This window comes from Sorex fumeus, unplaced genomic scaffold (genome assembly GCF_029834395.1).
Source record: "Sorex fumeus unplaced genomic scaffold, SorFum_2.1 ptg000029l, whole genome shotgun sequence".
NCBI classification, from domain to species: domain Eukaryota; kingdom Metazoa; phylum Chordata; class Mammalia; order Eulipotyphla; family Soricidae; genus Sorex; species Sorex fumeus.
This window is the reverse complement of record NW_026606086.1, coordinates 2,812,245-2,828,017: the sequence shown is the minus strand read 5'-3', so window position 1 is coordinate 2,828,017 and position 15,773 is coordinate 2,812,245. Positions and strand designations below refer to the sequence as shown.

At 56.2% G+C, this 15,773-nt stretch overlaps 1 protein-coding gene across 1 annotated transcript in view; it reads right to left on the bottom strand.

The window, feature by feature from the left end:
• The window catches only part of COL23A1 (collagen type XXIII alpha 1 chain), a 112,562-nt gene that overhangs the window by 82,473 nt on the left and 14,316 nt on the right, over window positions 1-15,773 (bottom strand). Inside the window, exon 2 of the mRNA XM_056115298.1 lies at window positions 11,177-11,243. Within this exon, the coding sequence (XP_055971273.1) occupies window positions 11,177-11,243 (67 nt within the window). The remainder of the gene's footprint in view (window positions 1-11,176; window positions 11,244-15,773) is intronic.

Here is a 15,773-nt window from a genome sequence, read left to right as displayed (position 1 = left end):
CCGGGTCCATTTCCCATGAGCGTTCCCTGCATCCACAGGGCCTAGCGCTGAACTGCCCGCCCTGTAGGCTAGAAACTGGCAGAAGTGAGCACTGCTCACTGAACACTACTTGGGCAGGAGGAGTAATGGTGATGGGCTCACAGGATGGCTGGCAGAGAAGTTGGAAGTCCAGCCTAACAAACACCAAGGCTGGGGAGACGCTCACAGGACCGAAGTCCGGCCCCGCCTGCCAGGTGCTCTGGTTGGACCCCCAGACCTCTAGGTTCCTGCACCCCTGAGCACGGCCCGGTCTGCCCCCACAAAACAAACAGAGCCGTACGCAGAACAGAAAAGGCTGTGTGGCAGGGGTGAGGAGAGACCCCCACTAAGACCCCCACAAGTCCTCCATGGCGAGGCTGCCCTACCGGGTGCTTCAGCTGGTCTGCAGAGTATGGGTGGGGCACAGGGAGCACCATGGCTGTCAGTGCTGGAGCCACATCTGTCCCCCTGCCCCGCCCTGGCTGTCGCCAGTCCTCCTGCCCTGGGTACAAAGTGTCCTAGTGTCCAGATGGTGAGCAAGTGGGCTGACGCCAGGGATGGATGGTTGCTGAGTGACCCAGGGGTGACATCCCATGTCTGTGACATCCCCTGGACCCTAAATTTCAATACCGGCCATTCAAGTACCTCTAAATTAGTCACTGTCTGTCCCGGGTGGGGAAAGAAGAGCAGGACCACACCTGGTATTGCTCAGGGCTGACTCCTGGATCTGTGCTCAAGGGTCACTCCTGACTGCACTCGGGGATCACTCTTAGAGGGACCCCATGCAGCGCCGTGATGGACAGTGTAGGTTACTCCCTGTGCCTGAGAGTCGGGAGTCTGTGGTAGTCATACCCAACTAATTTTATTTCACACACGATCTCCCATGGAATTGTTTGTTTACTTTGGGATTTATGAGTCCCACTGAACCAGCACCCCAGCCTGCGGGGCCAGATCCCCCCACCAAACCAACTGTTCCTCAAAGCGGTCAGCCCAGCACCGTGAGGGACGCACCCCACACCCCACATCCTCTTCTAGCATATTCCAACACATTCTGTCACCCAATGTCAGACCTGGCACCACAGAGACTCCTGTCCCATCCCGATATGCTCATAGATGTAACTGGACTTAGCTAAGCACCTTGGGAAGGGGCGGGGGACCCTGCCTGGACCGAGGGCTCCCTTGAACTCTGTGTCCACAAGTTCCACCCGGCAGCAGTGCAGGGACGGAGTGGGGCTCAGGTCTGGGAAACTGGGGTGAACCCCAAGGGAACCTCATGTTGGACTAGGACAAAGGCTGGCAGTGGGAGCGGTGCAGGAGTTTCAACAACTGCCCCCACGATGGCACCATGACTGCCACGGGGCACTGAAGACCACCAGCCCCCGCATCTTTCTCACAGATCTGCCCCAAAGGGCTCAGTCACAGCAGGGAGAAAGTGCCCCCTCCAGCGTTGAGCACACACACACACACACACACACACACACACACACACACAGAGCGGGCGGCGCCATGGCCTCTGGGCAGGAGATCTGAGGTTCCCGGCTTGGAACTTCCCATCCAAGAAGAGAAGTCAGGCAGAAATCAAGGAAGGTGGAACCAAGACATCAAAGTTCTGGTCCCGCAGAAGGCTGGGCAGCTTCCAACGCCCCAGGTTTGTGCTCAGCCTTGTGGTATTGCAGGGGGGGTGGGAGGAGGAGGGGAGGGAGAGAAAAAGAGACACGGAGAGAGGGAGGGATGGGGGGAGGGGAAGAGAGAAAGAGGGAAAGAGAGAGAGAGAGAGAGAGAGAGCACTCATCCCAAGGGTTGCCAAAAACAGCAAACAGCGGTGGTCAAACAGCCTGGGTGAATTTGCATTATGGGTGAGCAGTAAAAAAATAACGAAGCAAGTGAATCAGTCATTCCATTCCTCAGACCCCAGCCAGAAGCGGAAACAGATGTCTCCCCCACAAAACCTTGCAAGCAGCACCCTGGGATGTATAATGGGCAGGGCAGATGGGGTGGGGCCCAAGGCCTCCCGTGGAGTATTACTCAGCCGTGTAAAAGCAGAAGCAGCCTGTGTGTGCCCATATTGCCAAGCTTGGAGCGGGGTGCAGAGAGCAGAAACTACATGCCAAAGAATTTTGAATTCTGCTCATAGGAAATACCCCTGAGCAACAAACACACCCGTGGGGAAAAGAGAGGCCAATGTCTGCCCGGGGCTGCAGGGAGGGAAGAAAGTGGAAGATGAGGGGCCAAAGCGGGAGCAGAGTGGACGTAGCTGACTTGTGTTCTACCCCTGGCATTCCACAGGGTCCCCCGAGCACCACCAGGAATAATTCTCGAGTGCAGAGCAATGAATAACACCTGAGCACCACGGGGCGTGGCCCCAAACAACAACAAAATAAAAGTGGAAGCTGAAGGGCCAAAGAGATGGGGCAGAGTGGAGGTATTTGCCGTTACCCAGCAACCCCTCCTGCCCCCTTAAATCTCCAGTACTGCCTCTGCCCCCAACAGAGCCAGATGCTGCCCCCAGCGCTGGTAGGAGGGGCCGATCCCCGCCCCCCCAACACACACACAAACAGAATGAAAGGGGAGGGGTCAGCGATGGCGCTCACATTCCACAGAGGTCCGGACCTCCATCTGTGTGACAAGAATCACCAGGACAGGTAATTGCCACTCAAGAGTGCCACGTCCATAGGTGCAGCCTGTCACGTCGGGATTCTCTCTCCTTCCATCTGTCCTCTCAAAAGAGGGAAGGAAGAGTCGGCTGGTTCAGGAAATAAGGATTACAAAGAGGAGGAGATATCTGGGGGCCAGAGCCACAGCACAGCAGGGAGGGTGTTCGCCTTGCAGGCGGCTGCCTCTGGTTCCATCCCCAGCACCCTCACAGGGTCCTGAGCCCCCCAGGGGTACTCACTGAGCGCAGAGCCAGGAGGAAGTCCTGAGCACTGCTCGGTGGTACCCATTGTCCCCCAAAAAAGGAGATCCTTGGGAGATCCTTGTCTTGGGAGGCGTTAGACCCCAGGCTGGAGGTCCGCACTGGGGAATTCTCGCAGATACTTCAGCAAGCTGTGCAACCTGGCACATCAACCCGCTCAGGAACAGAGGGTCACAACACCTGCAGTGACAGTGAGGAGGACCACTTCCCAAGGAGGGGAGGGACACGAGGGTCCCACAGGGACATATGGGCCAGGATACAGCCTGGAGGCAGGCACGTAGCAGACCCCAGTTCCAGCCACCACAGTACACAGGTTCCTATGAGCCCTGCCAGGAGTGAGCCCTGAGCACTGAACCAGGAGTGATCCCTGGACACCACTGGGAGGGACCCCTGGCCAGAGTTGTGCCTTCCATCCTGTCTGCAAGGGTCCAGGGCAGCCCAGCCCTGGGGACACGCATGGGACCCAGGGGAAGCATTCTCTGCCCTGAGGCAGAAGGTCTGAGGAGGCGTCTGGGAGCTCCCCCCTACCACTCCCCCCCAGTTCAGGTCCAAGCTTAGGCAATGGGATGAGGACGGAATGTGCCAGAAACATCAGTGGGTAGGAAAGAGGCAGCTTTTCAGGAAGGCGATTTCCACAGGCTTCCCGGTAGGGCAGGGAGGGGACTCCCACACAGAGGCCAGCTCCCCCGGGGCCAGGCGGGGACCAGATGTGTTGGGGGAGGGTGGCTTCCAGGACTGACCACATGTGAATGACCATCCATCCCGGGACAGTTCAGGGGGGCAGAAATGGGAAACCTGCCCTGCCAGCACGGGGGTCCACGGGCAGGGTCGAGGGGTGCCGAGTGCAGAGAGGGAGCAGGCCTGAAGGCTCACCTACCCCAAGAGCTACCAGGACAGTCCCAGGTCCCTCAGGTCCCCCAAGCGCTGGTGGGCTCCCCCACCCCATTAAAAAAATTAAGCAGAGGAGACAGAGAGTACAGGAAGTGACAGGAAGTGACCGCTGGCGCAGTACCCAGGCCGAGCCCTTCAAGCCCCAGCGATGCACAGGGTCCCCCGCACCCCACCAGGTGTGATGACCCTGAGTTCAGCTGGGCTGGCCCCCAAAACCAGAAGGAGAAGAATTTAACTGGGCTTCAGCAGGAAACTTGGCACGGGAACGGGGGGGGGGGGGCAAGTTAGGGACGGGAAGACAGGGCAAGGGGGGGGGGCAGTTCCTGTTAGAGCCAGGCTGGAGCGGAGGGAACCCAGATACGGTGGAGGGAAGGGGTGGGAGGGCTGGGGACAGTGACGCCCAAAGCGCAATCATAAGCATCTCTGTGACTTTATAATTAGCGGTGATTCGATTAAAAGAAGAAAAGGAACGGAAAAAGAATCGGGAAGGCAGAGCGATAGGACAGAAGGGAGGGCGTCTGCTCTGCATGCGGCCAGCCCAGGTTCGATCCCTGGACTCCTTACGGTTCCCGGATCCCCCAGGAGCAATTCCCAAGCACAGTGCCAGGAGTGGGCAATCCCTGAGCACCTCTGTTGTGTCCTAACATACGAAACAAGAATTTTATTTATTTACTTTTTTTACTTTTGGACCATAACTCCTGGCTCTGTGCTCAGGGGTCACTCCTGGCCCTGGGGGTCAGACCAAGGTTGGCTGTGTGCGCCAGGTGAGGTATGATGGGGGTGAGAGTAGGGGGCGCTAGGGATGGACCCAGAGGTCCAGTGGGGGAGACTAGATGTTTGGGGGGGGTGCCATGGGCCATGGTTAGGTACTGGGTACAGTGGGCTCCCCCAGCTGCCCCGGGCACAGCAGACTCAGGGATGGGACTACCGCGCAGTCTGCACAGACAGGGAGCCTGCCGCTCCCTCCCCCCCCCCCCCCCACACCGCCCATTCCCAGCGGGTCTTTCCCCCTGCAGCAGAGACAGGAGCACTGAGGCTGGAGGCATTTGGAGCCGAGCTCACCCCTCCCATGCCTGTCAATGCCTCCGAGCCCACGGCTTGACCCTGCCCTTCTGGAACCCTGGAACCTTCTGAGGAAGTACCTGTGGTGTCCCCACCCTTTGCCTACACTCCTGCTTTCTTTTTGTTCTATTCTGGGGTCACATTCGAGATGCTCAGGGCTTACTCCTGGCTCTGTGCTCAGGATTTACTCCTGGTGGGCTCAGGGGACCCTACAGGGTGCTAGGGATCAAACCAGGGTTGGCCACGCGCAAGGAGGGCAGCAATCATCTCTGACCTTTTTTTTTCCTTTTTGGGTCACACCTGGCGATGCACAGGGGTTACTCCTGGCTCTCCACTCAGGAATTCCTCCCGGCGGTGCTCAGGGTACCATATGGGATGCTGGGAATCGAACCTGGGTCGGCCGCCTTGAAATGCCCTACCCGCTGTGCTATCGCTCCAGGCCCTCCCTGCACTTTTGAGCAGATTTTCTTCTCCTGTTCCACTCCCAGTTGATGTCCCTGTCCCAACTGATCAGCCTCAGCCAGCCTCAGGCAAAGCTCCACATCCTCAGAACTGGCAGACACGGACTTGGACTGGAGGCTGCAATAGGGATGGGTCTGGGGCGCGGCCCTGCCTAATGGGCAGAATTCGGATTTGCTCATCCAGGTTTACCAAGGGGCGAGGCCCCTGCCCACTCCCACATGGGCTGGCCACCTGCCTCTCCTTTCTGTCCAGGTGGCCCCCAAGCCTAGAGGTCTCTGCTGCACAGCAGGGAAGCCATTCCTAGACCCCTGCTGCTGCCTCTCAGTCACCCTCCTCCATGCTGCCCCCCAGGATTGGACCTTCTTTAAAAATTAATCCTTCTTTAAGGATCAATTCACTGTGGGAACCAGTTCTAATCCATCCTCTGAGCTGCTTCCAGAGCCTTCCCTCAAGGCTGAACTCCACACAGATGCCAGAACTCCACTGAACTCCACTCTTCAGCCAGCTCTGATAGAATAAAAGCCCAGAGTCGGGCCAGGAGCTGAGATGCTGGCCTTGGACCTGCCTGATTCACCCCTACCCCCAGCCCTGTCAACAAGTAGCACAGTAGCACTGCCCTCCCATTGTTCATCGATTTGCTCTAGAGGGCACCAGTAACATCTCACTACAAATTGTGCGACTTGTTACTGTCTTTGGCATATCAAATACACCACGGGGAGCTTTCCAGCCTCTTCCGTGCAGGTGGGATACTCTCAGTAGCTTGCCGGGCTCTCTGAGAAGGACGAAGGAATCGAACCCGGGTCGGCCCTGTGCAAGGCAAACTGCCTACCCTCTGTGCTAAGCAAACCAAAATCAAATCAAGAAAAGCCTCTGTTCTCTGGAGGACGGCCCCCCCCTTCTGGAACTCCAAACCAGCCTCTCACCTGGGCCTGTGCTAATGTGCTCACTCCTGAATTTTCCAGATCTTTCCTTCTGTGTCCTTCCTGGCCCCACACATCACAAATACAGCTCTTATTTCTGGGCTGTGGGGCTCATGGGCAATCCTGCTGACCTGTCCAAGACCACCCACCCACAGGCAGGCAGAGAGGGTGGCAAGCAGGCTGGAAGGTGGACAGGTGGGTGGGTAGATGGACAAATGGACAAGTGGACAGACGCGTGGTGAGGAGAGGCCTGGGAGAATGAATGGATGGACAGATGGAGGGTGGGGGAGGAGAGGGCTGGAAAGTGAATGGGCTGGTGGGTAGGAGGGTGAGTGGGGGAGGGCTGGCCGGGTGGGTAGATGGATGGATGGGTGGTAGGAACAGGCTGGGTAGTGAATGGATGCAGGGATGGACAATGGGTGGGGAGAGGGTTGGGTGGATGAATTCTCCAACCCCACAACATCCAGAAAAATCAAATAAGCCCTGGGAACGAGCCATGTCAACTCTGCAGCCGACACACTGGGAACACTGCCAGGAGCTACTTAATTTTCCGTAAACTCAAATCAACTAAGATTTAGAGCTAGTTTTTTTAAAAGGGGACCTTAAACAAATACAAATAAGAAATAAGAAACCACCCCCATGGGGGTGGGGAGGAGGTCATGGCTTCTTGCTGCAAAGCGCCCCTCTTTCCCACTTTTCCAAATCTGTATTTGTTTTGGACTTGCGGTCACAGCAGGTGATGTTCAGGGATGATTCTGGGGGGACCCTGGGGGTTTGGGGACGAAGGCAGTGTGCCTGGCCAGCCCCTTCCCAAGTCTTCCTTCTCTGGCCCTGTATTTCCCCTAGTAGAAGGGCACTGCCGTGCGAGAGGCCACGGGCCCCTGCCAAGGGCGCTCAGGAGAGCAGGCGGAACTGTGCCCCTCCCCCACTCCCCCTCTGAAGTGCAGGTTCTAGGGCTGGGGGAGGGTCAGTGGAGCCCTGGGGCTCACCCTGGCAGCTGCAGTGTCCCCACACGGGGCCCTTTCTCTCTCTCCCAGTCCCTCAGTTCCCCTGAGAAGCTTCCAGACACTTTCTGACATCCCATACAAGGGCTGGCAGGTTTCAGGGAGTCGCCCCCACAGCAGGGATGGGGCTCATCCCCCCCCCCGGACACGCACAGGGGGCAAGAGGACACAGGGCATAGGTGCCTCTTCTCTTCAACATTCCTTATTCACCGGGGCTGGTGGTTGGGCACAGAGCTGAAGGCAGTCAGGGCAGCAGCCTTCTGGGCTTGTGGCCACCCTGCCTTGGGGTTCAGTGGCCAGCATACCGGTACCCCCCAAGCCTAGACTCAACCTCCTGGACCCTCCGCCCACTTCCACATGCTGCCCTGAACTTAGGGACAGCGGACAGGGTTGGGGTCAAGGAAGCAGAGCCGGGTCTGACTCCTCATTTCCAGGGGGCCTGGGCCCCTTGTTCCTGCCATGCCAGAGGCAGGATGCCAGGAAGCCCATTTCACAGAGGGGAAACTGAGGCCCAGGGAGGGTCTGAGAACGAAAGGCAGATGAGAAAAACTAGAGCAGGGGCCCCGCTGCCCACTGGGGCACTTCCTCAGGGTGCCTGATGCAGGCCCCTCTGCTCCGAGGTGCAGGCTGCAGGGGTCTCTCGCTGGCCTTGGCATGGTGGTTGGTTTGGGGACCTATACTGCAGTGCTCAGGAGACTCTAGGCACAGTGCTCAGGGGTGCTCCTGGGCTTGGTCGACAGTCATCAGTGTCTGCTCAGAATATCCACACCCCAGGGCCAGAGCGACAGCACAGCGGGTAGGGTGTTTGCCTTGCAGGCACCTGACCCAGGTTCATCCCCAGCATCCCATATGGTCTCCCTGAGCACTGCCAGGAGCAATTCCTGAGTGCAGAGCCAGGAATAACCCCGAATGTGACCCAAAAAGGAAAAAAAAAAAAGAATATCCACACCCGTCCCTGCTGACCCACAGAACCACCTGGCCCCACCTAATCTCCCGTTCCCTGTCCCATGCCTAGTAAACCAGGGGGCCCCGTGGGCACTTTCCTTTAGCTCATGTCAGAAACACCCGCACTAGGGCAGACCTCTCAGGCCCCGCCCCCAGTCCCTGCATGCATCTGCCCAGCTAACCCTCACCCAGAACTTCCGGGGGCCTCTACAGGCACACAGCCTCAGGCTGCCCGGGCCCTGCTCCTTGCTGGCTGGCTGGGCACTGCTAGGGGACCAGCTGCAGGACAGCGTTCGGGGATCAGCCAGGCAGTACTTGGGGTCAGCTGCTCAGGGACAGTCAGGCGGTACTAAGAGGAACAGCCAGACAGTACTTGGGGATCCTCCAGGCGATACTCAGGGGACCAGCCAGGTGGTACTCAGGGACCACACCCCCCAGCCAGACAACCTCCTCTGGGCCTCTCACAACATCCTGGGTCCTGCCCACGACCCAAGCCAGCCATGCTGTGCTGGCAGACAGAAAGCCTCCAATTAGTCTTTCTCTGCTGGGGGCCATGCACTGCCCAGGGGCATGGGGCCTTCCCAGGGTGTCCTGGGCAGGCAGAGGTTCAATGCTACGAGCCCTGGCGATACCTGTAGGGGCAGGAGGTAGTGGGCTAGAGCTGGGCTCCCACTCTCTCCCCCCCAGCCCTGGTCACCCTCACTGCACGCGTCAACACTGCTTGTCATCCATCGAGAATCACAAACTGCTGGCACCCTGCCAGGTCACCCAGCTCTGACCATTTAAAACTCCTTTCTGAGGGGTGGAGCGATAGCACAGCGGGTAGGGTGTTTGCCTTGCGTGCAGCCAACATGGCCGACACAGGTTCGATTCCCAGCATCCCATATGGTCCCCTGAGCACCACCAGGAGTGATTCCTGAGTGCATGAGCCAGGAGTAACCCCTGAGCATCGCTGGCTGTGACCCAAACAGCAAAAAAAAAAAAAAAAAAAAAAAAAAAAAAATCATAAAACCTCCTTTCTGAGGCAAGGAGGAGACTTCTGCCACACAGGAGCACCAGATGGCAGCCACGGGATGGGGAAGAGGACAAAGACTCTCTGCCTGTCTGGGCCCCAGCCCCTGTGTACCACCCCCCTGCCCTGCAGAGCTCCACAGACCTGGACGAGGAAGCCAGGGCCGGCCCAGAGAGGCAGAGAGGCTGCAGGGCAGCCCAGGCTGCTGCAAACAGGGCCAGGAGGTGAATGTGCATTCATCGGTCCCAGCTCAGCCCGTTTGAAAACCCATCACCAAAACAGGGGCCACCAAAGGAATCATGCAATGGGAAAGAACAGAAATGGGGGCAGGGACGCGCCCCGGCCAAACAACTACCTCGTGGGACTCTCGCCAGCATCCAGCATGTCTCACCCACAAAGCACATGGCCGGAAGACAGAGGAGTCAAGGGGACAGGCCTTGGGGCCCCAGAAGGGATAGCTGCAGGTGAGAAGCAATAGCGGACCAAGAAGGACCAAGAAATGAAAGAGAGGCTGGGGCCCTGTGAAGGGCCAAGAACCTCCGACTCAAACCCTGCAGGAAACGCTGACTTCAGGAACATGGCAGTTCCACACGCAGATGTCACACACTGATCAAAGTCCCGTATGCTCAGGGATGAAGCCATTAACTGGGTGACAAAATAATAGACCATACCCCCCAACACACACACACACGCATCCCAAAGCTATTCCAGGAAAAAGCTGGAGTTTGCATGTCCCTGAGTCTGAATCAAATGACATAGTGACATCCACGGAAGCAAGTGGCTAACAGCAGAAGGAAACTCTTGGGGCAAAGGGACACAACGATGGCCCAGAGCCAAACCCTGGGCTCCGAGAGATTATTGGCGACAAAGAAGCTGGAGCATGGGCTGAAGCCATAGCACAGCGGGGAGGGCATTTGCCTTGCATGCGGGCGACCTGGGTTCGATTCCCAGCATCTCATAGGGTCCCCTGAGCACCGCCAGGAGTGATTCCTGAGTGCAAATCCAGGAGTAACCCGCGCGCATCGCGGGGTGGTGATCCAAAAAGCAAAAAGAAAAAAAAAAAAGAAGCTGAAGCATGATGTGGGTTTTCAGATGGGTTTGGGACAAGCGGGAAGCCACCTGCACCAACGAGGAGGCCACAGATGTGTATGTCACACACCCACAGGAGTTTCTGATGGGCGGCAGGGAGCAGCGCCCCGGACAGAGCGTGGGGTGCTGGCAGAGCCTCCAGAGTGAAGGGGCGCAGGCGCAGTCCCCGACGCTGACCTAGGGCGCAGGCGCAGGCCACTACAGCCAGGAGGCGGCAGGGATCCCCTGCAGCCTAGCCGCCAGCACCCCCACCCGAAGGAGCCTGGCTGGCCCGCACCCCTTCTCCAAGCCCTCTGTGGCCGCGGCGCTGTGGGGGAGCGCCTGCACCTGGGTGCACTCACTACAGATGGGGGAGCCGAGTCAGCGCCAGACCATCCACACTGCGTCTGGGGAAATCGAGTCAGCGCCTCATCCTGTCTACACCCACATCTGAGGAAACCGCGTCAGCGTCCCATCCCATGCACACCACATCTGGGGAAACCGAGTCAGCACCCCGTTCCCATCCACACCGCATCTGGGGAAACCGAGTCAGCGCCTTGTCCTGTCTACACCCACATCTGGGGAAACCGAGTCAGCGTCCCATCCCATCCCATCCACACCACATCTGGGGAAACGAGTCAGCACCTCGTCCTGTCTACACCCACATCTGAGGAAACCGAGTCAGCATCCCGTCCCATCCACACCGCGTCTGGGGAAACGGAGTCAGCGCCCCGACCCACCCACACCACACTTGGGGAAACTGAGTCAGCGCCCATCCCACCTACACCCGCTTCCAGGGAAGCCACTCCGGGCTGCCAGGCCAGACTCAGGGAGACTCCGGACTTGGGGGGTCCGGCTGGTCAGGTTCCCCCACACTTACCGGGGGGGCAGACACACTCGGTCGGAGCTTCTCGAATCTTCCGGAGCTTGACCAATCCGTCCAGCTTCTGCACGGGGAAGAAAAGGGAGAGTGCGGCTGAGCTGGGGGGCCTGGGGTCGGCGACCCGGGCGCCTGGGACCCGTGCCGGGCCGTCGGGGCGTCCTGGGGGGCTCTGAGGGCCCCCGACGCTGAGGGGCGAGAGCAACGCAGGCTGCGCTCGGCGGTGAGGGGCCTCCCGGGGGCGGGCGGCCTCGAAGGCGCATCCCGCAGTCTCGCGAGACTGTCTGTCCCCCAGCGAGGCCGCTTCTGCGATCACCCCACTGCGTCCAGGGCTTGCCACGAGGCGCAGGGGAACGACGACCAAGCGTGGCTCTGATGCCCCACCACACCTGCCCGGGATCCGGGCTTGTGAGTTTACCTCGTTGGTGCCCAGGAGGCGTGAGGTGGCTCAGGCCACGTGGACAAGGGACCTGCTGATCCAAGCCACCCTGCAGGGACCAGTGCAGTCCTACAGAAGGAAAGGCACCTGCCTGCATGTAACCCGCCAAGGATCGGTCCGACACCCCAGAGTGTGCCCCAAGGCCCTCCAGGAGTGATCCCCGGGCACAGAACCAGGGGTGAGCCCTGAGCACCACCAGGCGTGGCTCAGTAACCAAAGAACATTGCCCAAGGGCCCTCCCCACAAGATGACTTGCAAATTTCCCCATGGAGTCTAGGAGGCCTGGAAGCCACCGGGCTGTAGCTCCTTGCAGCCTTCCAGCCTCCGACGTTCGTCCCTGCTGGGGACTCCCCTTCCCTTACTCTTCCCAATTTCTCTTACCACTGGGTATCTGTGGCCCAAAAATTGTGGTTCATTACAGCCTAACTGGGGTTTCCACGCCCACGCCCAGCTCTGTGATGGTCTGGGTCAATGAGGTAAGAGTAAACGCACCAACCCGAGAGGACAGTACGGTGTTAGAGCATTGCTGGCTGCCACCCTGCTGGCCCTCAAATCACCAGGGGGACCCAGGCATTTACAAACACAGGGCTCATGGTGGTCACAGCCTTCCTCCCACCCTCTGCACTGACCCAAACACCTGTCACTGGTGGTCACCCCCCAGCCCCGCTTCAGACCCTCCCTCCCCAAAGAAAAGTCACAGCCCCGTGTTCTGTCATAATCGCTGCCAGACTTGAGCTTGGGGTCACCTTGGAAGGGTCAATGATTGTCCCTGTTAAGCAGGTAAACCCCAAGCAGGAGAGAAGTTCTGCTGAATTCTAAGTCCTAAGTCTGAGGCATTTTTTTATTTTTTTAGTTTGGATCACACCCAGCAATGATCAGGGGTTACTCCTGGCTCTGCACTCAGGAATGACCTGATGGTATTGGAGGACCATATGGGATGCTGGGGATCAAACCCGGGTCAGCTGCATGCAAGGCAAATGCCCTACCTGTTGTACTATCACTCCGGCCCCCAAATCTGAGTTCTTAAGCTTCCAACTAGCCACATTATCTTATATTAAAATTCAGAGGCAAGAACCAAGGATGATGGCTGAGTTGGGTTTTTTTTGGGGGGGGGTGGAGGAGGGTGGTGGTTGGCAGCTAGGTCCCAATTCCCTTTGATGCATTTGCTTTTCCCTGATTCTATGTGCAATCTGCAAAATTTTATAGTCCTCTAGCTGCCGTCCCCTCCTGCTGAGAAGAGACCGGGGCGGGGGGCTGGAGCGATAGCACAGCGGGTAGGGAGTTTGCCTTGCACGAGGCCGACCCGGGTTCGAGTCCCAGCATCCCATAGAGTCCCCTGAGCACCGCCAGGAGTGATTCCTGAGTGCGGAGCCAGGAGTAACTCCTGTGCATTGCCGGTGTGACCCTAAAAGCAAAAAAAAAAAAAAAGAAAGAAAAAAGAGAAGAGGGGGCTGGAGCACTAGTACAGCGGGTAGGGTGTTGCCTTGCACTAAGAGCACTATCTTGGGGAGCTGAGGGATATTTGAGGGTCTATGCTCAGGAACGCCCCCTGGTGGTATATGGGAGCTATTCCTGGCCCCATGCTCAGGAGCGCCCCCTGGTGGTATCCGGAGGCTAGTCCTGGCTCTGTGCTAAGGATCGCCCCCTGGCCTAGTTTAGGGGAACCATGTGGTGCCAGGGAGGAAAATGGGGTCAGCACATGTAAGGTTAAGATAGTACCTTAACCTTACTTTATCTTTCCAGCCCAGAACCTCTTATATTAAAATTCAGAGAGAGGAACCAAGGATGATGGCTGAGTTCTTTTTCTGGGGCATGGGGGATAGTGGTGGTTGGCAGATAAGTCCCAATTCCCTTTGATGCATTTGGTTTTCTCTGATTCTATGGGCAATCTGCAAAGTTTGATGGTCTTCTCGTTTCCATCCCCTCTTCACTCTCAGCGGGTTTAAAACATCACTAGTAGGAACAAAATTGAGTGTTTTAACTAGAAACCTAATCCCCCCATCTTTATTTCCAGACCTTAGTTCTTAGACCAAAAAGAAAAAAAAGTTTTCCTTAAATATTCTTTTGTGTCCAGGTTTGTCAAAACGATTTAAAAGTCTCAACTTTTCTACATTCAGTTATCTGGCAGCACCCCCTGGCATCTGCAAACAATACGGGTCTGGGTTTTTACATATGCAAATAAGTCAGGAGTCCAAAAATAAAAAACCTGAAAGCAAGGAGCATATTTCTGAGAAGAGAGAGGTTTGGGGGATTGGAGGTGGGGGTGTTGTGGGAGTAGCCAAAGCCCAGGGAATTAATCAGAAAATGAAAGTTTTCAAGGGAAAAATAAAGCATTCCCTTGTCAGATGAAAAATTGATTCATGATCTGTGGTGGTTGAGTCTCTTTCCCACAAGCTACAAAGTTTACATTTTGAAGCAATATTTACATGCAAAGAAGAATGTAATGCTTTCTTTCTGTAACAGGCTACAGATAAGGCCACAGATAAAGCCACAATGTTCCTAGCCTTTGATCAGATCCACCTAGTGGGATAAACCAGTAAGCTAGCAGGAGCAGAGAAAACCATCTTGGCCCAAAGAGGTTCTGCAAAACAAACAAACCCACAAGGGCAGGGTTTTATCCAAGGTGGTGGTTTTCTGCAAGGTGCTGAGTCCTTTGATAAAAATGTCACATCCAGACATGTTATTCATTGTGCACAATGCAGAAAAAAAAACCCATCTGCATTCCTATGTTCATTGCAGCGCTATTTACAATAGCCCAAATCTGGAAAGATACCAAATGCCCAAGAGCAGACGACTGGATAAAGAAACTGTGGTGTATTGGGTAACTTTGGTTTATCCTTGCTCTTCCCGCAGGAGCTTAGGTTTATTGAGTTACTCCCACCAGAGTGCTCCCAATTCCATCAGGCAATAATAATCCTATATTGCTTTTCTCTTTCCTTTTTGTCCTTTGCATAGCTTAGAATGTCCTTTCTGTATAGACACAGGAAGACAGTTGATGCTATGTTTTTGTAACGTGAGAGTCAACTGACTCCGAATAATATTTATTCCTTGGCATCCATCTTATTTACTTGACTTAAGCCTCAGTTATCATTACTTCCTAACACCCCCAAAAGGGGGGTCCAGGCAAAGGATTTGGATGGACCCAGGGCAAGCAGTAAGCTACTCTAGCATTGAAAAGGCACAGGGTAAGCATCATAAGAAGTACAATAAGTTAAGAGCATGATCATGGAACAAAGTCTGCCATGACCCAAAAAGAAGTAACTGAATAAGGACCCTGATGGGTTTACTAAAGACTAGCCTGGCCTGAGGACTCTACATAGTCTGGGGTATAGAGTGAGATGTCCCCCAGAAAGAGCCACCATTTAAACTTAATAGATCTCTGTGTTCATACAAAGGCCCTCCCGTTGATCGTCTATTTGCTCGAGCGGGCCCAGTAACGTCTCCATTGGAGACTTTGTTGTTACTGTGTCTGGCATATCGAATACTCTCGGTAGCTTGCCGGGCTCTCCGAGAGGGGCGGAGGAATCGAACTTGGGTCGGCCATGTTGGCCGCTTGTAAGGCGAACGCCCTACCGCTGTGCTATCGCTCCAGCCCAAATGACTAGAAATATTAGTAGCACTGTCCACTGTCCTCCTGCTGTTCATCGATTTGCTTGAGTGGGTACCAGTAACGTCTCCATTGTGAGACTTGTTGTTACTGTTTTTGACATATTGAATACGCCACGGGGAGCGTGCCAGGCTCTGCCGTGCGGGTGAGGTACTCTCGGTAGCTTGCCAGGCTCTCCGAGAATGACAGGACAGAGGAGTCGAACCGGAGTTGCCCGCATGCAAGTCAAACACCCTACCCGCTGTGCTATCGCGGGTTAGAAATATTAGTAAGAAGTAAATTTAACATGATTGGTTAAATGGATACTAGCTAAGGAAAGGAGAAAGCAGTAACGGCCTCAGATGGAACCCCACCCTTAAGCGGACCTCCTAGTAATTTTTTTTTCTTTTTGGGTCACACCCGGCGATGCACAGGGGTTACTCGGGAGTTACTCCTGACGGTGCTCAGGAGACCATATGGGATGCTGGGAATCAAACCCGGGTCGGCCGATTGCAAGGCAGATGCCTTACCCGCTGTGCTATCTCTCCAGCCCCTCTCCTAGTAATTCAGAG